General features: G+C 41.1%; 1 protein-coding gene across 1 annotated transcript in view; it reads right to left on the bottom strand.

Moving 5' to 3' along the window:
• DOCK1 (dedicator of cytokinesis 1) overlaps positions 1-26,746 on the bottom strand; it is a 373,877-nt gene that overhangs the window by 210,046 nt on the left and 137,085 nt on the right. Inside the window, exons 25-27 of the mRNA XM_018561275.1 lie at positions 8,562-8,632; positions 5,868-5,974; positions 1,450-1,577 (exon numbers count right to left, since the gene is read on the bottom strand). Of these exons, the coding sequence (XP_018416777.1) occupies positions 1,450-1,577; positions 5,868-5,974; positions 8,562-8,632 (306 nt within the window). The remainder of the gene's footprint in view (positions 1-1,449; positions 1,578-5,867; positions 5,975-8,561; positions 8,633-26,746) is intronic.

Here is a 26,746-nt window from a genome sequence, read left to right as displayed (position 1 = left end):
AAAGCTCTCTCATGTGACCAAAAGCCTAGACAGCCTTGATCACATGATTTCATGCTAACAGAAGCATTTTTGGGGGGTTACAAGTCGTTAGAAACTGCAGAATATTTAGAATCTAATGTTTTGTTTTCATTAGATAGCACTGTTTAGTAAGACTAAGAGGAAGCAGAGTCTGTATATATCAAATCAGTAAACATAATATGGCTGCTCCAATGTACAGAACTACAAACTATAACAGAGACAAGTAATTTGAAGTATTTCCAGTTGTTAGAAAAGAAGGTTTATTTTTGTCAGTTTATTTTTTGTTATCTGTGCACAGTTCGGGGGGCGGGGGGGTTGATGAGAGATTATCCTCCACTGCCTGCTCCAGAGATACAACAGGAAGTAAGAGAAAATTCCCTGAAAAGTGAGAGGAATTCTTCTCTTATACAGCTGTCAGGTGTCCGCATTGTAAAACCTATCCTGACACCTTGTTCTTCTGATAATTAAAAAATGATTTTATTTTTCCCAATGGGCACCTGGATAAATATTGACGATTAATCGCCCCGCAGTGGAAATGAAACAGCAATGAAACTTCATATGGTGTCCAATATTGACGTTGGGGGGGATGTTTGGGTGGCAGGACAAAGCACAGAGTGCAGTGGGGGAGAAAGCATCCAACACTCCCCCAAATTGTCAGATGCAGAAAATTCTTCAGGCAGCAGTACATATTAAAACAAAATAAATAATCGGGGGCATGGTCAGGAATGCACTGTGCACTATGAAAGGGATGTTTAAAAAAAAAATAAACTTACAGAGTGAGTTATTGACCCAGAAGCAGCATGCAGGCAGTGGCATATTGGTCATATGAGATGTACACACATCTACCAGCTTCTAAGGTCTGGTTCACACCTAGGTGTTTTTGAGCAGTTGGAAAGGCACTTTTAAACACCCAACACAACAAATCCCAAGATTTTTAATGGCCCCTGTTCACACCTAAGCAGCAAAATGCCAAATGCCCAAAGAGGTACATGAGCTTCTTTGGGCAGTTAACCGCGCGTTTTTGCCCTATACCTCAATGGAAGCACCAAAACCGCGCAGCAGAAGCATGTTGTACATTTGTCGTGCACATTTTTGTGCGTTTGTATGCGCGTTCGTCTATTGCTTGCAATGTTTCTTAAGCCGTCAGTCAAAATGTGCGTCTTCACAAACGCGCGTACAAACGAGTGTCAAAATGGGCAAAACGTGCAAATAACCTCATGTTGAACATGTGTGTATAAACGCGCACAAACAATGCCGCATAGGTGTGAACCTGGCCTTACTCATCAGGTAAAAGACATGGAGACCACCACTAGAGCTTGCACCTTTCAAAACATGTTGGTAATGAATACTTGCATATTAAAGACAACACTTCCCTTTTCAATATTCCAAAGAGCAAGAATATAATGCAGAATAGTACATTTAATTACTAACCACATCTTTTCTGTAAAGCACTTCCAAGATGTTGCTCAGCAGCTGACAACAGGCCTCCAGTTCCTCCTGTCTCTCCAAGTGATACTTGAGCTGATCGGTCATCATGGGAAGGAGGATGTCTCTGCATTCTGAACACAATAAGGTTGTTACACTCTAGGAGACCGGATAATCAACAAATAAGTATACCTAATGTGAACCTGTCAGATCCAATCTAACAATACTGATCATGTACCTGTGATAATCTTCAAAGCAATGCCTGTGTGCAGCCCCAGGACTCTAGACCCATGCCCAGTAATTGGGAGTATGATCCAGTAACTTATAATCTTTTCTAGGAGGTACCAACAAATCTGACCAGGCCATTTTAGAATATCTTTGGAGAATAAGCCATAAATTATCTAATTTTCTTAGCTTTACTGTAGGACATACCAAAGTCATGCAGGTATACATGAGACAAAAGCTATGTTAATTGCTTCAATGAGCTGAAAGGGTAGCAAAAAATTTGTCTAGAGGCACGCAAGTTCTATAACTACAAGTGGCGATGAGAACACAAAACCATAGGGCTTGTAGTTTAAAAAAAGATGAACAAACCAACTTAACCCAGGACATCCAACGGTGGTTGTAAATTCTGATCTCTGATCGATCATTCTGTAGAATGATCATGGCATAAGCATGGACAATCATTTTGGCTATGCATTAAAGTGACATTAAAGGCTGTTTTTATCGACCCCCCGATGTTGCTTTAAGTACTTACCTTATGTGATGCCTCTTGATGTGAAAATCTTCTTCCTTCCACTCCAGCACTGGTGCCACTCTCTGATCCAGCGCAGTCTCCTATGTCTTCCCATGTCCCACTGAGTCTGTCCTGCGTGCACACTCCCGGCTGCCTGCATTCACTTACACTGGGACACTCCTCCTCTCCCCTCCAGTGATATCTTGTGCACATGTGCCCGCACACACTTTCTCCTGCATAGCGGTTCAGGAAGATGTGTTTTACAGCCGGGAGCGAGCGGCGCAGACATAGGTTATTACTTCACTTTTTTGTTCAAATGTTGGGGCATACATCGACTGCTTGCTAGAAGTATGAGATAATCTTGTGGCCAGTACCTTCGTGAGGATCTTAAGATCCATATTAAGGAGCGAGATGGGCCTATATGAGGAGCATAGTAAAGGATCCTTGTTCGGTTTGGCCATTAAGACCACATGAGCATCATACATAGTTTGAGACAAAGAATCAGAACTAAAGCAAGCCTCATATAAGCTTTTAAGTCTAGGGGCCATGTAACTAGTAGAGCAGCTTTATATCCCAGAACTTAGTAAGGTATTAAGAGTAAAACACAGTACTCAATGCACGGGCTATGACTACGAGTCAGTCCGAACTGTCCATGAGGGAACAAACCAAAAATGCAAAAGGGGAAAGAAAAAAAAAAATAACACAATACCCCATCTCTCCCACCGCTCCCTATAGGAGTATATGTACCCTCAGCACAGTTAGTATTTCGGCCGGTTTGTCAGCCAGCTAAGGGTCAGGATGTGGCACGGATGTTGGGAGCTGCAGTGAGACACGTCTGCTCAGTCTCACATCCCGGCCACTCCCCTTTAATAATACTTTAATGTATGCATAGGAACAGACACTCCTACTGCTGCAACAATAGAAATCATCTGAAAAACTCCTTTGCCAACAACCAGCCATCCAATGCATTTCAGCCAAGGTCATAGAGTGCCTGTAGTTATCGGATTCAACTCTTATCAGACAGATAAGAAAGGGAAATCTCATAGTAGCCTACATTATTACTCCTTCATTTCAAACTTAAACAGTTGGATGAGATCTGCATCACATTACCTGTGAAGGGTATGCTTAATGACATTATTAAAGCCATAAATAGCAGTGCATCTGTTCATATGTGATTATTGCCAATTCACAATAATTAACACCGTACCGATGAGCACCGAGAACAATATTAATCTCTATAAAAAGTGGCTCCATGCGCATTCTGAAGTTGTGAGTGATGCAATAGACCAGATAACCTGCAGTGAATATCAATAGAAGCCATTGACAGAGCAGAGTCAGATCAGAGGAAGCATATTGTCATGCATCTCTTACTTCTTGAAAGCAGGAATTCTGTATGATGTACAAACTAATTCCCTTAGCAACCCAGGGGCCTCACAAATAGTTGTTAGTACTGGGAACTGTCAATATTTCCAGACCTGAAACCAATCAGTGGCTGCCTTTACAAATTCCATCTTCAAGCAAAAGTTTGAATCAGATGCAAGACTGTGGGGAAATAAAGATAGTTCTTCCCCCTATATTCGAGCGGGATGTGCTTTGTAATGTAAAATGTTGTCTACACTACATAAATGGAAAACAACTAAAAGTAAAAATCTTTCTCTAGGCATTCTAAATTGCCCCTTGGGCCACATGGGCACTGGCTGCAGCTATGTGGTCACCTGATAAGTATTCAATTGTCGGCCAACAACATGTGCTAGGTTTACCATAAACATTAGCAATGACTATTCGTCTGACAATGTTCCTAAAACCCGACTCCTCTCAGAAACTATATTCTCTGTAACTGCCGTGTTTGAATTACAGAATAGTGTATCTGTTTATGAATAACTGTGATCAATGCAGAGAACAAAAAGGCATACTCAAAAAAAAAGTACCAAGATTTTGTGCAACAAATCATAATACCAATTACATTTTTTACTATAGACAGGCAAGTAAATTGTTGATTGCTTACTAAATATTACTACAAAAATTCTCTCAACACTTTCTTTTATCACCAAGTTCTTTTTAAAAGCTGCCAAAAAGCACAAAGATACGCTCATCCGAAAGATTACAAAGCCACTATTCAGTGACAAACTATCAATGAGCATTTTTTTTAGAAGACAATCTCACCAACCCGAAGACAGGCGCTCATCATGACCCATGACCTTTCATACAAAAAGGTCCATAAGTATTCTCCTCATACAACTCCCATCCAGTTGGACTGTCACATCCTCCTTAAAGTAATCCAAGACCTTTCCACTTCTGAGACAACCAAACTTGATACACCACTCCAGGGTAGGCACTAAAGAAGAAGCTCTATCGAGCGAAGCACATCAGAACGTGAACTAAGGGTCTTACATTAATGGAGCACTGCTTCATTGTATTTTTTTAAATTAATTTGATGAACCCAGCTGCATCTATGTTGTGACACGTGCTCCTCGATGTTAGGTTGCACACAGTACTTGTGTTCAGGGGACACTGCACCCTTCACAGTTAGTGAATTTACACTCAATTTGAAAAGCTTTAAGTGGACTTTACAATGGGGTTAAGTTTTCTCAGTTAAGCTCAGACCACTTTCTTTAAAGGAATTTAGATTGAGGAACAACAATGTTCTGAGGTGCTGAAGAAAAGCTCAGCCTGCTTCTATTAACAGTCAAACAGCAAGGAGGTACGGGGAACTCCAGCTTCCCCACTGCTCCTTGATGCCCTCCTCTATATATTACAAAAACTCCTATACATAGCTTTTTCCTGCAATGTTCAGGCTGTTCTGGTGATGTCATGGGCCCTTTCTCTTCTTCCCCGAGGGTGAGCAGTACTACCTCCAGAACAGAGCAGTGCACACCATTCTGTACTCTGAGCCCCAGCTGGGCGACACCACCCCTGCCTCTCCCCTGGTGTTGTGCCCATGACAGGCTGGGCCCAAAGGGAGTGGATTGGATGATGCTGCTCATTAATCAACCCTGAAGACTAGCAGCACTGGACCGCCGAAGGATACATGGGGAGGGGGCACTGGGGATACAGTAAGCATTTTATTTTAAAAGCATGATAAACTGGAAAAAAAATAGATTTCCCTTCAAGCATTTCCAATGAATACTAAAACCTTCTTCGCCGGAATAAAAAAAAAAAGAAAAAGAAAACAAATTATTTGCCTCCTTTACCCTTCTCTTTCACAATATTACATTAATTACAGAAGCACAGCTGTGCAGTAACATAAGTAATATGTAATAATCTATCTTCCATGGGTTGTAAGATAATGTTGCACTTTGCTTCATGTCATTAGAAAGGACAAATCCATTTTCATGTGAATTTTGGCCAAAAAAAGAAAAGTGTTACACTCACATCACTTAATAAAAAAAAAAACAACCCCCCAGTAATTAATGAGTAACATAAAACATCTGAAGCATCTATGTGAAGCCTGGCAACAGGTTTGCCCACACAGACAGAAAAATAAAGGCTTACAGAAATGCTATTAATTCAGTCACGTACGTTGTGCGAACACTGCTGCATTTTAACGATGAGCGCAACCTTGAAGAAACCCTGTAACTGTATGATTCCCCTATTCAATAAAAATTCTTTAATCATATTCCATGCCGGGTATTTCATTGTAGGAGACAAAAGCATTGGATAGAAAATGCAGGCAGGAGCTGCTGCTTACCAAGCTGGCTGAAAAGGTCACTGTGTATTATCTCAATAAGGCAATAGAGCTTCTGTCGCACAAGACGATCTCTTGGAACATTCAAGATGAAGTCTGTAAACAACTTGCTGCAAAAATAAACAAGCCGATGGAGACAGATTAATTGAGACGCATAGCAGATTATTGTATTGCATTATGTTTACATAAACAAGCATTACATAATTGGCATACCGGTAAGTATAAGAGTTTTTAAGAACATTCTTGGGCAAGTATTTAATATTGTTTCACATAAATGGAACAAAATATAAAAAGGAATGCAAGTATACTTCTAGCCAACACACAGCTGAAAGCCATTTATATTTATTGTTATACCTTTCACCAATATATTGCTGAGGCTCTTCCTGTGAGTTGCCTGAATATCTGCAGCTCCAGCTCACTAAAAATATTGTTTTAAGGGCTTGAAAACACTGATACTGCACTGCATAATCCAGCTTTATTGGGAGTTTTCTATGAACGTTTCAACCAAGTTGCTGTCATGTCAATAATTGGAAGTGAATGGTATTTCTATCTTTTTAACAATATACACTGCCTGACCCAGAAAAAAAAAAAAAAAGTCACACACTCTAATATTTCAGTTTAGTTTTGATTACGGCATGAATTCGCCATGGCATTGTTTCCATAAGCTTATGCAATGTCACAACATTTAATTTAATCCAGAGTTGCATTCATTTTTCACCAAGATCTTGTAGTGATGATGGGAGAGTTGGACCACTGTGTAAAGTCTTCTCCAGCACATCCCAAAGATTCTCAATGTGGTTAACGTCTTGACTCTGGTGGCCATTCCATGTGTGAAAATGTCATCTCATGCTCCCTGAACCACTCTTTCACAATTTGAGCCCAATGACTCCTGGCATTGTCATCTTGGAATATGCCCAATGTGCCATCAGGGAAGAAAAAAAATCTATTGATGGAAAAGCCTGATCATGGACTATAATCAGGTAGGCAGCTGACCTCATTTTTTGGGGACATAACATTGCTGAACCTAGATCTGGCCAACTGAAGCAACACCAGATCATAACACTGCCCGAAATCCAGGTGGTGACTTTTTTTTAGGCCTGGCAGTGTATAACTTTAGTATTTAAGCTTCATGTTCCAAGAGTTGGGCACAGACAACAACAAAAACCCAACATGGGTTCTAACCCTACTCACCTTACTTCCAGTGAATCAATAGGAAGTGATAAAAAACATCACCAATGGTGACAAAGAAAGCAATAAAACCCTCCATAGGACAGTGCCGGGCCAATCGTATGAGTCATATGGCCGAGGACTTAAACAAATGTTCTTATAACAGCCATATGAACTTTACTAAGCTTTCTATTATTAACAGTAAAATCGCTGTATAAAAGGAATATGACACTGTGATGTCATCAATGACATTTACTGAAATAGCTGGGCTAAGCAGGGGGGGTACACTGTGGCGACCTGCATCATTTCCTCTGCATTTCTAAGTGCCACATAGGACAATACATCCCATCATGCACTGGGACGGCAGTGTTGAATGAGAGCAGGTCATCTGATGTGTGGGTCTGGCGAAGGTTAGATGAAGCTATGGGGTCGGTGGAGCTGATGAAAAATGGGCAGAGCTGGGCAGAGAATAGGACAGGCAGGAAGCTCCAGCTAAATTAGATTGGCACCACCCACTGTTCCTTTAACATAGATGTGATGATGTCAGTAAAACAGCCAAGGGAACGACACTGGGGCGATGAGGGAGCCAATCACCCTGATGAAGGTGAAGCAGCTACAAGCGTCAGGTCCCCTGGACAGGAAATTACAAATGGATAGCGTCTGAGGGTTGACTTTTAGGAAAGATCTAATGAGAATGGTGCTTCTGTAAGGTAAATGGAGCCAACATTACTTCTGCATACCAGACTACTGAATATAGATTTTGGCAATTAAGCAGATATGGCAAGAGTTAAAACATACAAACACGAAACATGCATGTGTGTGTATGAGTAAGCACAGCTCTGCCAACCCCATCTACCTCCTGATCTGTGTGTTGATGTTATTTTTAGTGTTTCATGCAACATCCATTTTCATTAATATCATACCCAATGACCTACAACAGCCTTTGTGTGTGGCTTACAGTGTAGAAGACAGAACATTATGTAGACAGCAGTAGATGGTAAAACAAATGACTTCAAATGATAGAACAGACACAAATGAACAGGCCTTAATTAATACTGTTATATGCCGGGTCCAACCTTGGGTCTTAAAGTTAAACATGTGCTTTGTTAATGCAAAGCAATGCAAAAATCTGCTTAACTGAGCTTACACAGGGTTTTATTTTCCCCTTCCCTCAAGTGACAGAGCTTGGGCATGGCAATTGGCCACTCAGGCCCCCCAACAATGTTCTTTATTTAAAAACAGTCCATACAGATGCCAATACAGTGGTACATTTTCGTACAAACATTCTTACAAAAAATCTTGTTAGAACATTCGATAAGGCCATCAGAGACTTGACGAATGTCACAGTAAGATTTTCCATTATGCTCCTTTGGTATTTTAGTCTCTATGGTCAAAATCGATCACCGACTTGACCCCATTAACAAGTAATAAAGTGAATGTTGTGAAAACGTTGTTAGAATAAGACTTCAGTAGCTGACTGGAGAATGGAAAGAAAGGGACATTCAATATGAAGATTAAATGACTGCTTACCTTAACTCTTTTGGATCAAAGACAAGTTTGACATCATTTACAATTGTTGGCAGATATTTAAGCGCAGCCCCCTAAAAGAAATAAGTAAGAAATGAGATTTATGGATATCAATGAAATATCTGCAATAAGCAATATCATCTTAGCCTAGCACCTACCCATAACACATTGCAGGCAAACAATGGAAAAACAGTATGATTTGATTTCTAGTGTACAAAAAAGACAAAAAGGACACTGAAGGGTCAGGACAGATCGTGAATGCACATTAAACATGCACAAAAGGGCATGCTTTGACATTTAGGATACGTGCACAAACACGGAATGCGCTTGTGTTGCCATTACAAGGTAATGACACCCCAAACGTGGTCGAGAATGCGTGGGGGGAAAAAAAGACGGAACACATGTTGCCAAATTTTGACATGTACTACTACTAGTGCTGGGTTTACTTGCATATACTGTATTTTCATGCATTAAACATCGGAGTGGAAAAGAGGAGAAATGCAAACCTTAAAACGCAAGGCTATTTAAACCAAATTTTGTGCAGAACCACCTAATTGACCCATCTTTAGGCTAGGCATTTACAGAGTTATTCACAAAAGAGTGAAGAGTTTGGAGGAGGCAGGAGAAGTTAATACCCCTGTTAGTGTGACAGGCTGCAGATGCAGAGCATTTTACAGCCATGATCAATACTCTCAGTGAAGCAGCCCAAATGTTGCATGCAGCTCAACTATTGTGACTGTTTGTACTGAGCACTTCAGTTCACACGGTCAGGCTCAGCAGTTTGGATGGGTCGAGTGTCTAAAAGATATAAAAAATGCCAAACAATTTTCCTGTTTTTGATGCCCATAGAGACCTGGCCAGAGCAAATGAAACCCCAAGTGGTCATTTTTTACTTGATGCCTTATTTGGATCCCAATACACAGTCTCTAGAATGAGAATCCACAAACATCCGTGTGTAAAGGTCTGTGTTGACAGGCTTCTGTTCGCATGGGACTTTTGATTTTGCATTCCCATGCAAGTATTTGGGAATGCACAGAGGGGCTGAGCGGTTCCAAGAAGAAAGTTATTTTACTGGGAAAAAGCTGGCTTTGTAGTTCTCCCCAGGTTTTCTGGATTCTGCTTGGGATCCTGGAACTGGGAGATATCAAAAAAAGAGAGTTGGGAGGGATACAATTCCGTGGATTAGTAGTGGCCAACACCTAGTGATTGCACACCTGTGCACAGCCCTTATGGAAAGGGTGCAGGTTGATGTTCAGGGCTCGAGCTGGGGAAGAGGAACAGGTGCTCAGGAGTCAGGAGGACTCCACCCAGATGTCAGAGTGGACCAAGGTGGCCTTTTGTGTGTAGGATGCTTAGAGCCTGTGACACACAAGGTATGTGTGTACAAGTCGCACAAGAGGTGTAGAAGCTATTGAGGGATGCTAAACAGTATTGAGCAACGGCTGTGGACTGGGGCTCTATTAGGGTAAACCCTAACATCCAGGGACTGGGACACATGGAGTATGTGCGATAATTTTGAGTCGGTGAGATTATGCAATATGTTCTGTTTGCTGAAATACAAGTGGACCTGTTTTTGTTATGGAAAAAAAATAAAATACTGTGCTGTTTTATGTAAACAGGGTTTTAATACTGGTCATTAAGCGCTCACCATGTGTGCTAACGTCCCAAAACATCACAATACACACATATATATCTTTTTTTGAATATACAGTATATTGTGTTTTCTCGCTACTAAATATAGAGAGGTATTTTTATATTGTTGTGATCATTATTTAGCTGGAAGAAGGGTTTTTAATGCTATTGATCAGTTTTCAGCTTGTCCTTGTTTTGAAATATCTGCAATAAGCAATATCATCTTAGCCTAGCACCTACCCATAACACATTGCAGGCAAACAATGGAAAAACAGTATGATTTGATTTCTAGTGTACAAAAAAGACAAAAAGGACACTGAAGGGTCAGGACAGATCGTGAATGCACATTAAACATGCACAAAAGGGCATGCTTTGACATTTAGGATACGTGCACAAACACGGAATGCGCTTGTGTTGCCATTACAAGGTAATGACACCCCAAACGTGGTCGAGAATGCGTGGGGGGAAAAAAAGACGGAACACATGTTGCCAAATTTTGACATGTACTACTACTAGTGCTGGGTTTACTTGCATATACTGTATTTTCATGCATTAAACATCGGAGTGGAAAAGAGGAGAAATGCAAACCTTAAAACGCAAGGCTATTTAAACCAAATTTTGTGCAGAACCACCTAATTGACCCATCTTTAGGCTAGGCATTTACAGAGTTATTCACAAAAGAGTGAAGAGTTTGGAGGAGGCAGGAGAAGTTAATACCCCTGTTAGTGTGACAGGCTGCAGATGCAGAGCATTTTACAGCCATGATCAATACTCTCAGTGAAGCAGCCCAAATGTTGCATGCAGCTCAACTATTGTGACTGTTTGTACTGAGCACTTCAGTTCACACGGTCAGGCTCAGCAGTTTGGATGGGTCGAGTGTCTAAAAGATATAAAAAATGCCAAACAATTTTCCTGTTTTTGATGCCCATAGAGACCTGGCCAGAGCAAATGAAACCCCAAGTGGTCATTTTTTACTTGATGCCTTATTTGGATCCCAATACACAGTCTCTAGAATGAGAATCCACAAACATCCGTGTGTAAAGGTCTGTGTTGACAGGCTTCTGTTCGCATGGGACTTTTGATTTTGCATTCCCATGCAAGTATTTGGGAATGCACAGAGGGGCTGAGCGGTTCCAAGAAGAAAGTTATTTTACTGGGAAAAAGCTGGCTTTGTAGTTCTCCCCAGGTTTTCTGGATTCTGCTTGGGATCCTGGAACTGGGAGATATCAAAAAAAGAGAGTTGGGAGGGATACAATTCCGTGGATTAGTAGTGGCCAACACCTAGTGATTGCACACCTGTGCACAGCCCTTATGGAAAGGGTGCAGGTTGATGTTCAGGGCTCGAGCTGGGGAAGAGGAACAGGTGCTCAGGAGTCAGGAGGACTCCACCCAGATGTCAGAGTGGACCAAGGTGGCCTTTTGTGTGTAGGATGCTTAGAGCCTGTGACACACAAGGTATGTGTGTACAAGTCGCACAAGAGGTGTAGAAGCTATTGAGGGATGCTAAACAGTATTGAGCAACGGCTGTGGACTGGGGCTCTATTAGGGTAAACCCTAACATCCAGGGACTGGGACACATGGAGTATGTGCGATAATTTTGAGTCGGTGAGATTATGCAATATGTTCTGTTTGCTGAAATACAAGTGGACCTGTTTTTGTTATGGAAAAAAAATAAAATACTGTGCTGTTTTATGTAAACAGGGTTTTAATACTGGTCATTAAGCGCTCACCATGTGTGCTAACGTCCCAAAACATCACAATACACACATATATATCTTTTTTTGAATATACAGTATATTGTGTTTTCTCGCTACTAAATATAGAGAGGTATTTTTATATTGTTGTGATCATTATTTAGCTGGAAGAAGGGTTTTTAATGCTATTGATCAGTTTTCAGCTTGTCCTTGTTTAATAAAAGCAAGTCACAATAGGTTAAAAAAAATGTAAATAAAGCTTCCAACAAACAGCCAAATAATCTCCATCTGGTGGCCCATGCAGTGTGTGATGCAACACAGTATGTTCCAACACAGTATGTTCCAACACAGTATGTTCCAACACAGTATGTTCCTTGTACCATATACGTTTTATGCAATTTGATCACTGCATAGACTTTCACTGGTATATAAACAAAATTCTAGAAAGATATCTATCTATATTATTCTACCTCTGAGATGTTAATGAAACAATAAACCTATTTTAAAACAATACTTTAAGTAAAACAGATACTTAATTTACAAATCAATGTAAAAAACAGCCATAGCTCCACAACACATGAGATATCTAGCAGTCTATTACTACTGTATATAATAGCTACTTTTTGTAGGTTTAAGATGGCCAATGTAAATCTATCTAAAAGAACTGCAGAGCGGGCTCAGACAATGCACAATCAAAATCACGATGCCAGTGAGGAACAATCAGCAGCTTTGCCATCTTGTATTTAAATTAAAACCTCAATTTCTAAAAACATGTATGAAAAGAAATCGGAAATGCGGTTGTCACAGAGACAAGAGAGCACAGGCAGGAATAAACACATTGTTGGACATTTTAACCCTTCTACACTCTGCTAAAATTGTTGGTCTATGACCCTGTTGGAGAGGTTCCATCATATCCAGTCCTGGCACAAAGTCAAAAGAGAACTCCCCAACAAGAACACAGACAACAATAAAAACCTGACAAAGGTTCTAACCTTCATCACACTATGCAAAACTAAATAAAGAGTTCTGAATATAGCTGCACTTAAAAGATCACCATCTTAAAATGCACGTAAAAGCCCAAAAAGTGAAGTATTTTAAATGCTTTCTTGTTGCCTTTTTCTTTAATTCTTGTGCAATACGTCTTTGAACATGCTAGAGAATTTGACCAGTCCAGGAAGAGTTGATTACCTAGCACAGCCTCCTCCACCCCCTCTCCTCTTCTGGGAATATCTAACAACTGTCTGTGCTGGCCCAGCCCCTCAACTCTCTTTATCACCATTAATGCGAGAGTATCTTTTGGGTCCTTTTCACACGGGTGGTCTGATCCGTTTTTCAGGAAGACTAGATCGGATGCCCAATGATAGTCTATGGGCAGCCATGTGTAAGCGGATGGGCGTCCATTTACACCCGACTTTGGCCAGGTCTGGAAAAACAAACAGAACAGCGTTCTTTTTGGACAGACCTGATCGGGGGTAATCTGATGTAAAAGGTCACGTTACTTCCGATTCCCCATAGACTGACATGGGGTCTGGTAATTTCTGCGATGGAGGAAAAAAAAGTTAACAGACATGGATGTCACAGTGATCCAAAACGATGCGATCACGAAGGAATCTGTGCATAAATCCCCTCCTAATCAGACCGTGTGAAAGGGAATAGAGTGTCTCTTAATTGATAGCTCTAAGTCTGCTGGGGCTGCTGACATCACATCCAGGGCTTTTACAGGTGAATTACATGCATAAAATACTTTTATATTCAAAGCAACTCAATCTTTATTTAAAGCAAACTTCCCTGCAAAGAAGAAACTAAATTTCTATCTTGTAGCCCGCTGTCCTGACCTTTACAAAGGTGAAGAGAGACCAATCCACTGAGAGCAGCAAGGGACTAATGATGCCTTACTACCGGAATCTGACACTCCCAGGAGTATGGTATTCTTAAGGTGCCCATACACCTTACGATTATTGGGCGAAACTTTTCGTCCGATGATCGAACCGTCGTACGATTTTCGTACGACGGCCCCATCCTGCCCCGATTATCGCAAGGTTCAATCAGCGGTAGTTAGAAAAAAACAGCTGGACGACTTGCGGTAATTGACTGCAATTATTCTCGTTTGCGCATGCGCAGTGTTAATCGTACGACTTTTGACGGACGGAAACGCCACCAACCATGCGAACATCGTACGATCAACCAAAGTTTTCAAACATGCTTGACCGTCAAAAGTCGTACGATTGTACAGTACTATCGGTCGGGCACTCTATTCACACGTTACGATTGTCGTACGAAAAGTCGATCGCATACGATTATCGTACGATAATCGTAAGGTGTATGGGCACCTTTAGTCCCCCGCTGCTTTCAGTGGATTGACCTGCTGGTCCCCAAGTCATTATTGTGTTTTGTAGTGACATAGGGGCTGGCAGGAGAAACTACAATCTGTGGCAGGGGACAAAGAAAACCTCCCAAGTGTCGGGTTCTCAAGAAAGGTCTTGAAGGTCCTCATTAAAGGTCTATGAGGTCTATTGCAGAATGGGTCCTGGTGTAACCTCTAGGTATGCTTGCCTTCAGTTTGGTTAATTATGACCAAACTGAACCTCCTTAAAAAGGCACAGAAACACACAAGGGATCCCGCACATCCCAATGGCAGCTGAGAACCCCCATGCGTCACTGCACCAAATCGGTCAAGCAAAACAAATGGCAAACGCACTCAACAATTTGTCACCAGCTATACAGTAAGCTGCCATTGGGATGTGCGGGATCCCTTGTGTGTTCCTGTGCCTTTAAGGAGGTTGGGCTTCCTCCTGACAAACCTGCACCCAATTTAATATCTTCTGCCCCCATGTGCTCCAAGATGGAGACTCTCATAGTTTAGAGTTAGGACCGCACTATAAGAGGTGCCTTGGCGCGGCTGTGAAGCTTTCACATTTTCTGCAGAAGACGTGTATCCAAACCTCTGTTATTAATCTTAGTGGTGAGACAAGTTGTTTTACATGCTGGTTTGTGAGTGTGCCATGATACCTTTCTACTGTTTCCAAAGCTCAGTATATCGCAAGCTACAGCTTGAGGTATACTGAGACCTCCGCAGCTGGGACAGATCCCGACATTACTGTTGAGATCCACTCAGCTGCGTGACTGACAGCTGGCTCTGCCTATCTAGGGGCAGAGCCAGCTGCACTCGCCCACTCCCCAGTCCGTTCCGCCAGTCAGCGCTGGAGGATCAGAGAGGGGAGGGGGGAAATCCCTGCAGGGAGCCATGAGCGACAGTCAGGGCTCTCTGCAGAGAGATGATCGAGAAGTGAGCGAGCGACAGTATGTGTTCGCTCACTTCCCTATCTATTGAGCCGACATGTGACAGTTTCATTGCCACACGTCGGCTCGAACTATGAGGTTGAGTAAAATTCACTCACCTCGTAGTTCACCTTTAAACAGAGTAGGGAGGAGGTTTATTGCCATCTGTGCCCTCTTTGGGGAGATTTGCCTTCACTTTTTGTTTCCAAGAAGAATTCTGCAGGTAAGCAATGAAAAAAGTGGCACAAGCTGTCTTAAAAAGTAAGGCTGAATGAGAGAGATCACATGATACCCCACACTAAACTAAGTGTGGATGAAGTATGTCCCCTGCCGGCTATTGTATGCTGTTTGCCGACGCCCACAGGTGTGAGAATACCAGAAGACTGCCACCAATTGGTTTATTTTTTAACAAAGTGCGGGGCTCCTCTCTGATTTTAGAACTGTTCCCTGCTACAGTCACTCTATTTAATGCCCATTATAAAAAATAACACTGGCATATACATTTGCAGATCACCTTCACTAAAAGGACAAAGCTTTAGTGTAAAAGAATAAAAATATAAAGCTAAGTGATAAACGAATCTTGGAAGTAACTGTAACAAGAAGCACTGATGCACTAAAACAATACATTAATACAGAGAGTAACACAAGCATATTGGGCTCTCAATGCCGCAGAGGAGAAGCAATAAAAAGCAGCCAATTCATATTTATAACTCAAACATCTAAAACTTTGTAAGAGAATAGAGATGTCAAAGACTTGAAATGCGAGATGGTGAAACCCTGGTTACATAAATAGTTGCCTGATGATTTAAAAAGGTAACAGTGACACGCTGAGAATCAAGGCGAATAGGTGAAATTACAATTTGTATCAGATGATGTGGATATTATGGCTCTGTAAAGTTACCAAATGCTATCTATGAATGCAAGAGCCAGATGCAAGTATTATGAATGCAAGAGGTCAGTGTTTAGGAAAAGCTTACAAGGCAATGATATTGTGTCAGGTTAAGCCTAGCAACTGGAGCTCATTTATACCAGTCTAGATAACAGTAAATGAAGAATTCTGACTGTGAATGTTTGCACATTGTTCATTGCCCGAGTTCAGCTGTAAATGAGTAGTCATGAGGCTGAGCTTAGTTGCAAACTCAGTTCGCCTGAGTATGCCCAAGCCCACTCAAAATTCTGACAGCCACACCCTACTCTCAACCCAATCAGTTACGGGGCATCCCCCACCCTGGAGCTATACGTCAAAGGGTGGGGAACACCCTGCCACAACTCCAACCACCGATTGCCTGCTGGTGGCAGCAGGCTAAATTGCCTGCTGCCACCAGATCTCTCCACAAGAATCAGCTAATGTGAACATAAGGCATTGGAAGACAAAAAAAAAAAGGATGGTGGCGGTCAAAGAAATGCTTCTAACCCAAGTAAAAACAATTTAAACTGCAAGAAGCATTTTTATTTTTAGCTTATGCTATGCGAATGGGAACATGTACCAAATATAAAATAGGTGTTATCCCAGTTCGGCTGTGAAAGTGCAAATACACTTTAAGCTTTGAATGTTACAGAACACAGGAACAAATTGGAAATCTGGAGGAAAGAGATTAATATTTAAAATGGATGTTGGTGGATTCAGTCACAAATTACTTCTAATAACTCTTGAGGACTGAATAGGAGACATCTCCGTGTGAGAGTTTGCAGGTTCTCCCACCACCTACAGCCTTTAAGGTCTAATAAGATCAATGTAGGAAGATGTAGGACTGGATTGTCAAAGGTTCTTGCATTTTGTACATTTGTTAATACAAAGGCAAATTCCAGACTAGAGGCTTAAAACCATTCAGTGAACAGCTATCCAGCCAAAGCTACAAATGGTTCTTTACAAATCAGGTAGTTGGATCTGCAGCGCATAACTAATTCTCACAGCGCTATGAGATTCCGAGGTCCAAGGCAGGTTGTAATGTGACCTTTGGTTGTCAGAAACACTTTTGTACAATTTGATAAAGATTTATATATGTAATAGAAAGGAGCCAACATTATGTGTGTTTGGAAACATTACAAACATGCAAACAAAAGGGGTTCCCAAGTCACACGATAACTGGACTAAAAGGGAGTGGGGTAGCCTTGTACCTATATGAAACACTGATGTAGCTGTGCTCCCCATAAGCATTTCAAATCACTTTTTAATGTTTACTTATCACACAAGAACATCTGGCATTTAAAAATACTCAGGGGGTGCATCATGCATGCCAATACACTCTGTTAGCTCAGATATTTACATTCTGCATCTGGCATGCTAAAATCCTATAACTTGGTAGGCAAACTCCAGCCCCCCAGCTGTGGTGAAACTACAAACTCCAGCATGCCTCTGGAAGTTATGTCTGTGGATTTCAAAGTCTTGAAATGACTAATGGGATTTGTAGGTGCACCACAGCTGGAGGACCAGAGTTTGCACACCCTTGCCCTATAACTACATGCAATCCTATCTTACAAAAAAAAAAATACAATGCACTACCTTGGTTCTAACCTGTAGTTAAAAAAAAAAAAAAACAACACCTGCTCTCCTAGAAACACAATTCCTTGCGACTACAATAATAAGGAAACCATAAACTGACTTTAGCCATACATTTCTGTTTTTCTACATAGCATCCGCCCACTCCTAATAATGCAAAAAAAAAAAAAATCAGCATTTACTATAAAGTTTTAATGATTAAAAATGTTTTCTTTATTTTCAAAACCAGGGAGAACTGGCTCTTGTGCTTTCGGGAGGTGTTTTTTTTTTCCACCTCGTTAGCGAATCACAGTCATTGGGAGATCTATCACATGTGTCCCGTAGTGTTAAATGGTTTAATCTGAACAGGCGACTATCCATCTGCATAGACCTTATACAGATACGATAATAACAGTCACAGGCACAAGAATTATTCACATGGGGCCCAACAAAGGCATCTTTTCTACGGATCACAAATCTCTACGGGCCTGATAACATGGCTATTTGATGGAACAGGAAGAAAATAAAAAGGGATAAATCTGAGAAGAACAGAAATAAAACACTTACTTAGTTCAAGACCTGCACATAGCAATATAGGTTAACATAATTATAAGCATGGAAATTGCACCTCACGGTATGGCTATCCATTTAAGATTTACTGTGGGCAAACTCCTAAATAGACATTGAAATACATATATTTTTACTGCTCCAGCTGCCAAAGGATTTGTAATTCAGTTCAGTCGGTCTCATCATTCACTCACATAGTCTTTTAGATTGTAAGCCCTCACTGGCAGGGCCCTCCTTACCATCTTGTCTTGAATTGTATTGTGATTGTAATGGCTTCCTTTTATTGTAAAGCGCTGCACAAACTGTTGGCGCTATATCCTGAATAATAATAATTAATAATACCATAGACAGGCAGGTGGTAGCCTTGTTTCCTGGCTATGCTTTGCAGCTTCCTATGCTATCTCTTTGTCTCCAACCAGGACAATAGACAGTAGATCAGCATCATAACACTCTGAACAATTACGTGGGCTATATAGCAAAAAATAGCAGAACCAGGAAGCAGTGGACTCATCTTCCTGGCTGTGCAGTATGGCTATGGTGTGGAAATCACAAGATTGGATGAAGAGAATTACAAAGCCTTTGGCAAATAAGGGGGCTGATTTATAATTCCTATAGCCATTCACACAGCACTACTGCCAGTAGATGGCACTAATGAGTAATGCCATCTGGTGGTGGTAGTGCTGAACAGCATCCACCCAGCGAGTTATAAATCAGCCCTTAAGTGTATATGTACTTCAACTGTGTATTTGGCTGCCTGACTGAAAGTCCACCTTAACTGTAAAGTGTATGGACAGCCACACTTCTTTTTCCAGAGTAGGAAAGGATTAAAACCCTCCGTTTTTTTTTTGGGGGGGGGGGGTTCTACTGCATGCGTGCCGCTGCAGGGATTGCCATTCATTTCTCATGCTGGGGACAAAACTGTAAATGAGAGAAAGTCTATACAAAGTGAAAGGACTTCCCATCTTAGGGAATATTTGTCCCTGAAGGAAAATATTCCCTTACATTTTGCTGTGGTGACATCTCTATAATTTTGCATTTCCCCTCAGGTTCCATCTTGGTTATAATGTATACAAGTACACATAAAAGGGGTGAATCTTTTCAGCATGGAAAAATCCAGCAATAACAAAAATGCCTTTTTATACCGCTCTAAGCTCGCTCCCATGATGGACTACAATCTCAATACAAATTAACAAACTAAACCTAAGACTATAGTCTATCACGGGACTGATCTTAGAGCGGTGGCTAGTTTACAACACAAACAGGTTGCACGGGGAAATGAAAAAAAAAGTAGCCACCCTCCAGAAGGAAGGACAGTGTCAGCACCAATTCAGAGATGATTTGAGGATCCACAGCCGAGTGATACACAAATAAGATACATTTTTGTAATTAGTTAAGGTACTTGAATACATTTTTAAGATTTAACTCCTGAGTTTAGTGTCAAGCTTTGTTGCAGATTCCTACCCCTTTCTGTTCTGAAGAAATTTCTGACTGTTTCACCATGTCCTCTCCAAACTGATTCCTGAATGGAAGGGTCGAGTTCATTATAACCACTTGGTGCACTTTGTGTTCTTCTAATGAGGAAAGTTCCAGTTTCTGCATCCCTCTAGAGGTAGTTAACCCTTAGGGAGTATCTCAACAATATGAAATTTCTTTTGCAGGGAATGCCTAAAATTTTATTTCCATCATAGCACAGACTTTTGGAAAAATCTGTGAGTCAGCTACAGAAGCAGAAAATCACATTTCTGGGGGCATTCCATACACCAACTATGTTTCACTTAATTTTTTTAGAAGAGTTTTAGAGAATTACAGCAGCTTTATAATGAACTATAAAGGTGATTTTTAATGACATTAAAATACAAACTTGCTTATATGCTTTTTGTTTACGAAAGTTTTCCATAAAGCAGGTATGGTTCACTGTTGTCAGCATCAGGAAACCCACTCTAAAAAATGTCAGCCATAACTAGAGTGCATGTAGATAGAAGTGGCTGCAGGAAATACATTTTTTAAAAGGTAACTATTTATGATGCATGGTAACATTTAGCTAATGTTGTTTACTTAGTGTTTACAACTACTTTTAGGCAATTTTGGATCGCCATTCAGAAAACCACACAATGTCTTCTGAGGCAGGAGATCAATAGAATTTATCAAATAAAATAGGCTTCATTAAAACATTAAGGTCACACTAATAGAAAAAGGACATGAACCTCACAATAGTGTTCAAACATTGCTGGCGGTAGGCCATTGCTCCTCGTAAATACTACTTGAATTAATTGGTTATTTAAAAGGGAGTGATAGATAAAAATGTTGACACATAAGATCATCTACTCTGTTGACTTCTCAGATTAGTTGCCAAAAGTAGCAAAATGAAAGAATAGGCAGAATTGTCATCAAGACTGTTTTCTGGTATTGCAATATTCTGAGACTGCTTTGATCACCATATTGTAGAATATTAAATCTGGCCTAGCTGAATACAGTGGTGAAAACAATTACCCCTTCACTTCTGATGGATTGTTTCAAGTAGAAATACAAGTGGAAACATGGTACAGGAAAGCCCCCAGGTAAACTGGGAAGGTGGAGCTACCTATGTTAGCATATATTGGACAGATGCTATACAAATTGTGTTATTTAGAAACATGTTACAAAGGGAAATAGTAACAATTCTTGGGATGTAATATTCTTTGCTTTATTTTGTCCATTTCTTCTTTTCGTTATTTTCTCTTCTGTTTTGTATTTACAGTATATATGCCAATTAGGCCCTAATCTGTGAGAAAGGTAAAATAAACTAGTAGCTTGGGCAGCAATATTGCAGATAGAGGCAAACAGCCCCATTTCCCATGTCTTTCCCAGGCAAATCTTTAGGTAGAAAAAAATGTCCACCTCCTTTCATATGGTTAACTATTTAGCCTTTGCTGGAAAAAAAAACTGTTAACAGGACTCAAGCTGAATAAATCTCATCACTCTGTTTTCACCCATTTCCTGACATTCATGCTGTGGCATACTCCATAATGGTATATACATTAGAAATTTAGGGTGACCCATGAAGGCTGTAGCAGATTTTGCCAAGAGGTTACTAGAGCCATGAGAAACCATCAACTGTGTAAACTTCCCAGCAGCTATGGAGGTTAAATAATACCCTTTATGGTCTTATAACTTACGTTATTAAAGATGCAAGCACGCCTTAGATCTGTGATGTAAGCTTTATAAAACAAAAAAAAAACAAATCTAAATTATTTTGGTACACTGACTTTTTTTTTTTTTTTAAAAGCTCTTTTTTAGTATTAAACTAAAAATAAAGCTCTTTCTTTTATTAACATTTTTAGTGCCTACACTCTATGCCATATAGTGGCATTTGCTTAGAAGGGGAGTAGAAGGGGAGTTTGCTAACATGAGTAAACCAGCCTGTCAGCTTTACACTGGAAGGAATATAACCGACTGAATTATAACCGACTGAATTCCACAACTAAAGCACCTCACTTCCAAGAGATGTTGAAGGCACCACTACCACCCCCTCCTCCCATGTATCACAGGCTCCACGACCTCTCCTGGGGGATCAACATTGATGGGTGTCAGTAGGTGGGGTGGATGACTAATCAGCGGACATCCATCTGCTAATCGTCCCTGTGCTCAATATAAAGCCAGAAGCAAAAAAGCTTTTTGTCACTTTCAATTTCAGAACCGTCATTCCTCAGTCACTATGGCCGGGGATGAAGACATCCAATAGACCCCTTAATGTCTCACTTTAAAGAGAATCTGTAATCACATTTGTGCTATCACATAGGGGGCTTGTGAGTCTCCTATGTGATCGTAGTAAAGTTAGGATAAAAACGTTAAAAAAATAAAGTTAAATAAACATAAAAAACACCAACCAAATGTTGTAATGTCCCTTACCTCATGTACACACGCATACAAATGCAAGCATGTGTTGAGTGTGCCTATGTGCCACATGTTAGGTATCCATGCGCACACAGCAATATTTCTTGGACCATCTTTCGCTGTCAACTCTAAACTGATGACTTAAAGGCTTTTAAAGCATCACCCTGACAATTTTGGGTACTATAGTTTTTCTTCATTTCACATACACATGCAATTTTGAAGGTTGACATGTTTGGTATCTATTTGCTTGGCACAACCCCACCTTTTAAATTTTACCAAAAATTGGGTGGTATATTGCATTAATGTTCATACAATTAATTGAAATGTGTATTTTTTTCTTTTTTTTCACTGAAAGTCTGGGTCTGATAAATATCTATGATCGCGTGACATACAAAATTGTACCTGTCCACATTTTATTCCACACGATCTCAGAAAATATATAATTCTTGCAGAGAGGGGGGGGGGATTAAGAAATCCTCATGCCTAGAGTGCGCATTTTAACATATGTGCAAAGCTGGCTCTGGCAGCGAAAGGGTTAAATTACAGCATTGACAATACTGCACTTCTGCAGGATGCATGAGTTAGGATTCCTCTTCTGCTTTTTGTACTAGAGACCCGTAGGTGTCCCCTTTTAGCTGTGTAAACGTGACACAAAAACCTCCCTGCGATCACCAAGAGAAACCCATCTGTCTGATTAACCTTTTAACCCTCACTTGTTTCTGTACCAGGAGCTCAGATTTAATTGAACTGTCTTATGGCAACTGTAATCAGCCGTCAATACGTGTCAATGTATCCCTAAACCAAAACACAAATGGCACAGTTTTGCTAAATACAAATGAAGCCTTCAAAGTGAATTGATTGGCCTTCAGTTCTTAAGTGCCAGAGATGAAAACAAAAGTCATTTACATAAACCTATAAGTCATTCCATGATTAGCAATGCTTTACTTCATTCCCCGCTACCAAAACAGCTCAATGTGAATTGCTCCATAGATTTTTCCGCTAACACCCTTCCCCCCGCAAAACTGCAAATCCATTTTGCCATCTCCGCACTCTGATATTAATCAAATATATCACTTGTTTTTCACTTTGCTGTGCTGCCATGCTAATCAGTATTTGTAAAGCCAGAAATCTTAAACTCCACTTATTACCTTGGGGGAAAAAAGGGGGGAAAAAACGGTTTAAAAAGCCTCAGGCAATCTTTAGACGTCTTTCTTACTTAGCTCAAAGCAAACTATTTAGATACATTTTTTTCCTACTGCAATTTTCCTGTTACTGACATATGAACAGTTAGCAGAGAAGCAGAGTTTTTATTTTTCTAAAATATGTAAAATAAAGAAGTTGTAATCTTTGGCCATGTTGCAAAACAACCTTTGGGTGTGTTATTACTATTAAAAAATATAGGTTAATATTAGGGATGTCCCGATACCGATGCTAGTACCGGTATCGGGGCCAATACAGGGCATTTTCAGGAGTACTTGTACTCCTGAAAATGCCCGATGCCTAGATCAGATAATTTTAACTAGCTTCGGCCATTGACAGCCATAGCCCCTCCCCCGGAATACCTCTCCACCAAACGAGGCTCCCTCTCCGCTCTGACCTCTCCGGAAGTGTGACAGCATGGCGGGGGGACGTGTTGTGTGGACAGTCTCTTCTCTTCTCCCTCCTGGTGCCGGCTGCAGAGCTCGGTGTCCCTTTCACAGACCTCTGTAGCCAGCACGAGAAGGCAGAAGAGACTGCAGCTGTGATCCCCCGCTGCCCCCCTCCCCCCTGTATCTCAGCTGCGGCTGCTCCTCCGTGTCCCGTCCTTTTCAACGTATGAATCGGTTTCCTTTTGGTGATATATGTCAGTGTGAGATTCCACGCTCCTTGCTGCACAGCAGTTTTCACTCTCATTGTAAGAAGAGAATGTCCGTTCAGTGTGCTCACGGGGGAGAGAAGCTGTAAATCTTGCCTTCACACAGAACGGACATTTTCTTCTTTCATTGAGAGGGAAAACTTCTGTGTGGGTCTGGTGAGAGCATTATTAAACACATAAGAAGCATGGACATCTTACACTGAGATATATCACCAAAAGCAAACAGTTACATCAAGTGGAAAAGGAATGGACACTTGTAACAATAGACAGCCTGCTACTGGATATTTTAAATTGCAATAGCCAATACCAGGCTGGCTATTGTAACCCCCCCATTGCCTGCTGTAAATCAGTAAGAGAGGACCTGATTGAGAACTTCGTCCTCAGTTCCCTCCTTCGCTGATTGACAGCAGGCAGTGGGCGGGTAGTACAATAGCCAGCCTGCTATTGGCTATTGCAATTTAAAATATCCAATAGCAGGCTGGCTATTGCTCCCAGCCACTGCCTGCTGTATTTACATTCAGTGAATCCAGTGAAGTAGAAAGGTGACACTAGGTCTAAAAGACCTCTAATGTCACCTTAAAGAGAACCTGTCACCTCCAATGCACGCAGCACTGGTGAGAAACTGCCCTAAAATCATTAGTCTGTATTGTTTTATAAAAAATGTCACATGTCCCTTTAAGAAAAAGTATCGGTAATTGGTATCAGCAAGTACATGAGGGACAGTACTTGGTCTTGAAAAAGTGGTATTGGGACATCCCTAGTTAATATAATAAAATAATAATATTAAATGAATAATATAATTAATAATAAAACATAGACAAACCGCTGAATAGGACTCGATATACACAGAAATGTTTACTGTTCTAGTAGAGATCAGGATGAGTTCGCCAAAGCATGCTTGAAATCTGACCGGCACACCCTCCTACCGACCCCATCAGTGTCAGTAGTTGTGGTGGGACTCTCCCTTCCCCTTTGTGACATATAGTTGCGGGACAGGGAATGAGCTTTCCCGCAACTGATTGGGGCAGGAAGAGGGAGTAGAGGTCAGAATTCTGAGCGGGCTTGACAAACTAGGTTTGCACCAAGCATTGCTTTATCACTATGTTACTACATACCCAAGGATTTAAAATTCTGTTCAGATGCTGGACAATGAAGTGGTATCGTCATCTCATTGTCCAGGTGACATAGGACAATGAAGTGGCATCATCACCTGTGACAAATGCGTGAGCCAAGAACCAGTAATGCTAAACCAGGAAGTAGCAGAGTGATTACTGACAGTTTTGCACAGGCGAACCCCATTCGCAGAAAGCTCACGCTTGGTGTGTAAAGCAAGACTGGCTGGCAACAACAACAAACCCCTTATCAGGTAATTGTTTTGTTTGCCAGTATATGTATTTCACCTGTGTAGTTAATTGATTAACCTGCTCATTTTTATTTGATGCATATCATAATTCTTTTTCGTTACAAATCAGACTGGTTTTCCAACAAATGTTTCTCTTTAGGGCCTATGAACCTTTTCCCCATTCTGCCTCTCCCCATCCATCTCTCTTATATAGCAGCATCTCTTAGAAGACACTGCTAGTACACATGCTTGACAGATAACAAAGCAATGAATTGTGGGAGGTTAGGTCACATTTTAAGAGTTCTAAAAATAATTTGAAGCCAACAGGGAGGACTGGCATATGGCACACACTTTGCTGTTATAATACCAAAATTGTTATGCAAAGGGAACCTGTACGGTGAGAAATATAGAAGCTGTCACTGCTGATCTCCTAAGATGCTAGTTGCTTGGCTGACTTTAGCTTCAATGCTTTGAGCCATTGACATGGAATAAGCAAAAGGATTAGCAAATCAGACTGAAGTCACATCTTTTGATGTGAACACTTGTTTTGGGTAGTGACTCAAAGTAATGAAGCCACGAAAACAAATAACCTTAGTGCTCACACTTATACTAAAGTTTTTTGGGATATCGCTCTAGTTGTTGCATCTGTTTTATCAGTATAAAGGAAGCAAACTAGCATTTTTCAAAGGAGAGTTCAACAATCTTCATATTTCCTCCGTACAGGTTTCCTGTAAATTAAATAATTTATTTACATTGACAAGCCTAATGTATTGTACCGCCAACATATTTCACATGCAACAGATGTTGCAGAGAGGAGACCACAAGGACACAGTAGGAGAGACCTGCTGGTATTTCTTGGTTGAAGGGCAAAGTCTACATTTCCATAGCTTAAAGGAGAACTATGGGGTTAAGGCTTTTCCCCATAGTTTTCCTTAGGGTAACGGGAGGACACAAACTAGCGTCCTCCCATCACCCTAGGCTCAGTATACCTGTAGCTGTAGCTCGCGGTATACTGCGACGCCGCAGTGAGACGCCATAGCTGAAGCGGATCCTAGCAATTGTGCCGGGATCCGCCCAGTTGCGTGACTGACAGCTGGCTCTGCCTATCTAGAGGCAGAGCCAGCTGTACCCGCCCCCTACCCTGTCCGTTCCGCCAGTCAGCGCTGGCGGATCGGAGCGGGGAGGGGGGAATCCAGCCCCTCCCCTGTCACGGCAGAGAGCCGTGACAGGATGGAGAGGTGAGCGAACGCCGGTATGTGTTCGCTCACCTCCCAATCCACTGAGCCGACCTGTGACAGTCTCATTGTCACAGGTAGGCTAGAACTATGAGGTGAGTGAAAAGCACTCACCTCATAGTTCTCCTTTAACATGCACTTTTACACCTACTTTATGAGCAAAAGTATGTGGAAGACCCTCCAAATTATCCAGATTGTAGCATTAGCAGTACCCTTTAGTGAAAAGTCTCAA

This window comes from Nanorana parkeri, unplaced genomic scaffold, assembly GCF_000935625.1.
Source record: "Nanorana parkeri isolate BGI_ZX_2015 unplaced genomic scaffold, ASM93562v1 scaffold2, whole genome shotgun sequence".
NCBI lineage: Eukaryota > Metazoa > Chordata > Amphibia > Anura > Dicroglossidae > Nanorana > Nanorana parkeri.
The sequence above is the reverse complement of the archived record's forward strand: the minus strand, read 5'-3'. Positions and strand labels throughout refer to the sequence as shown.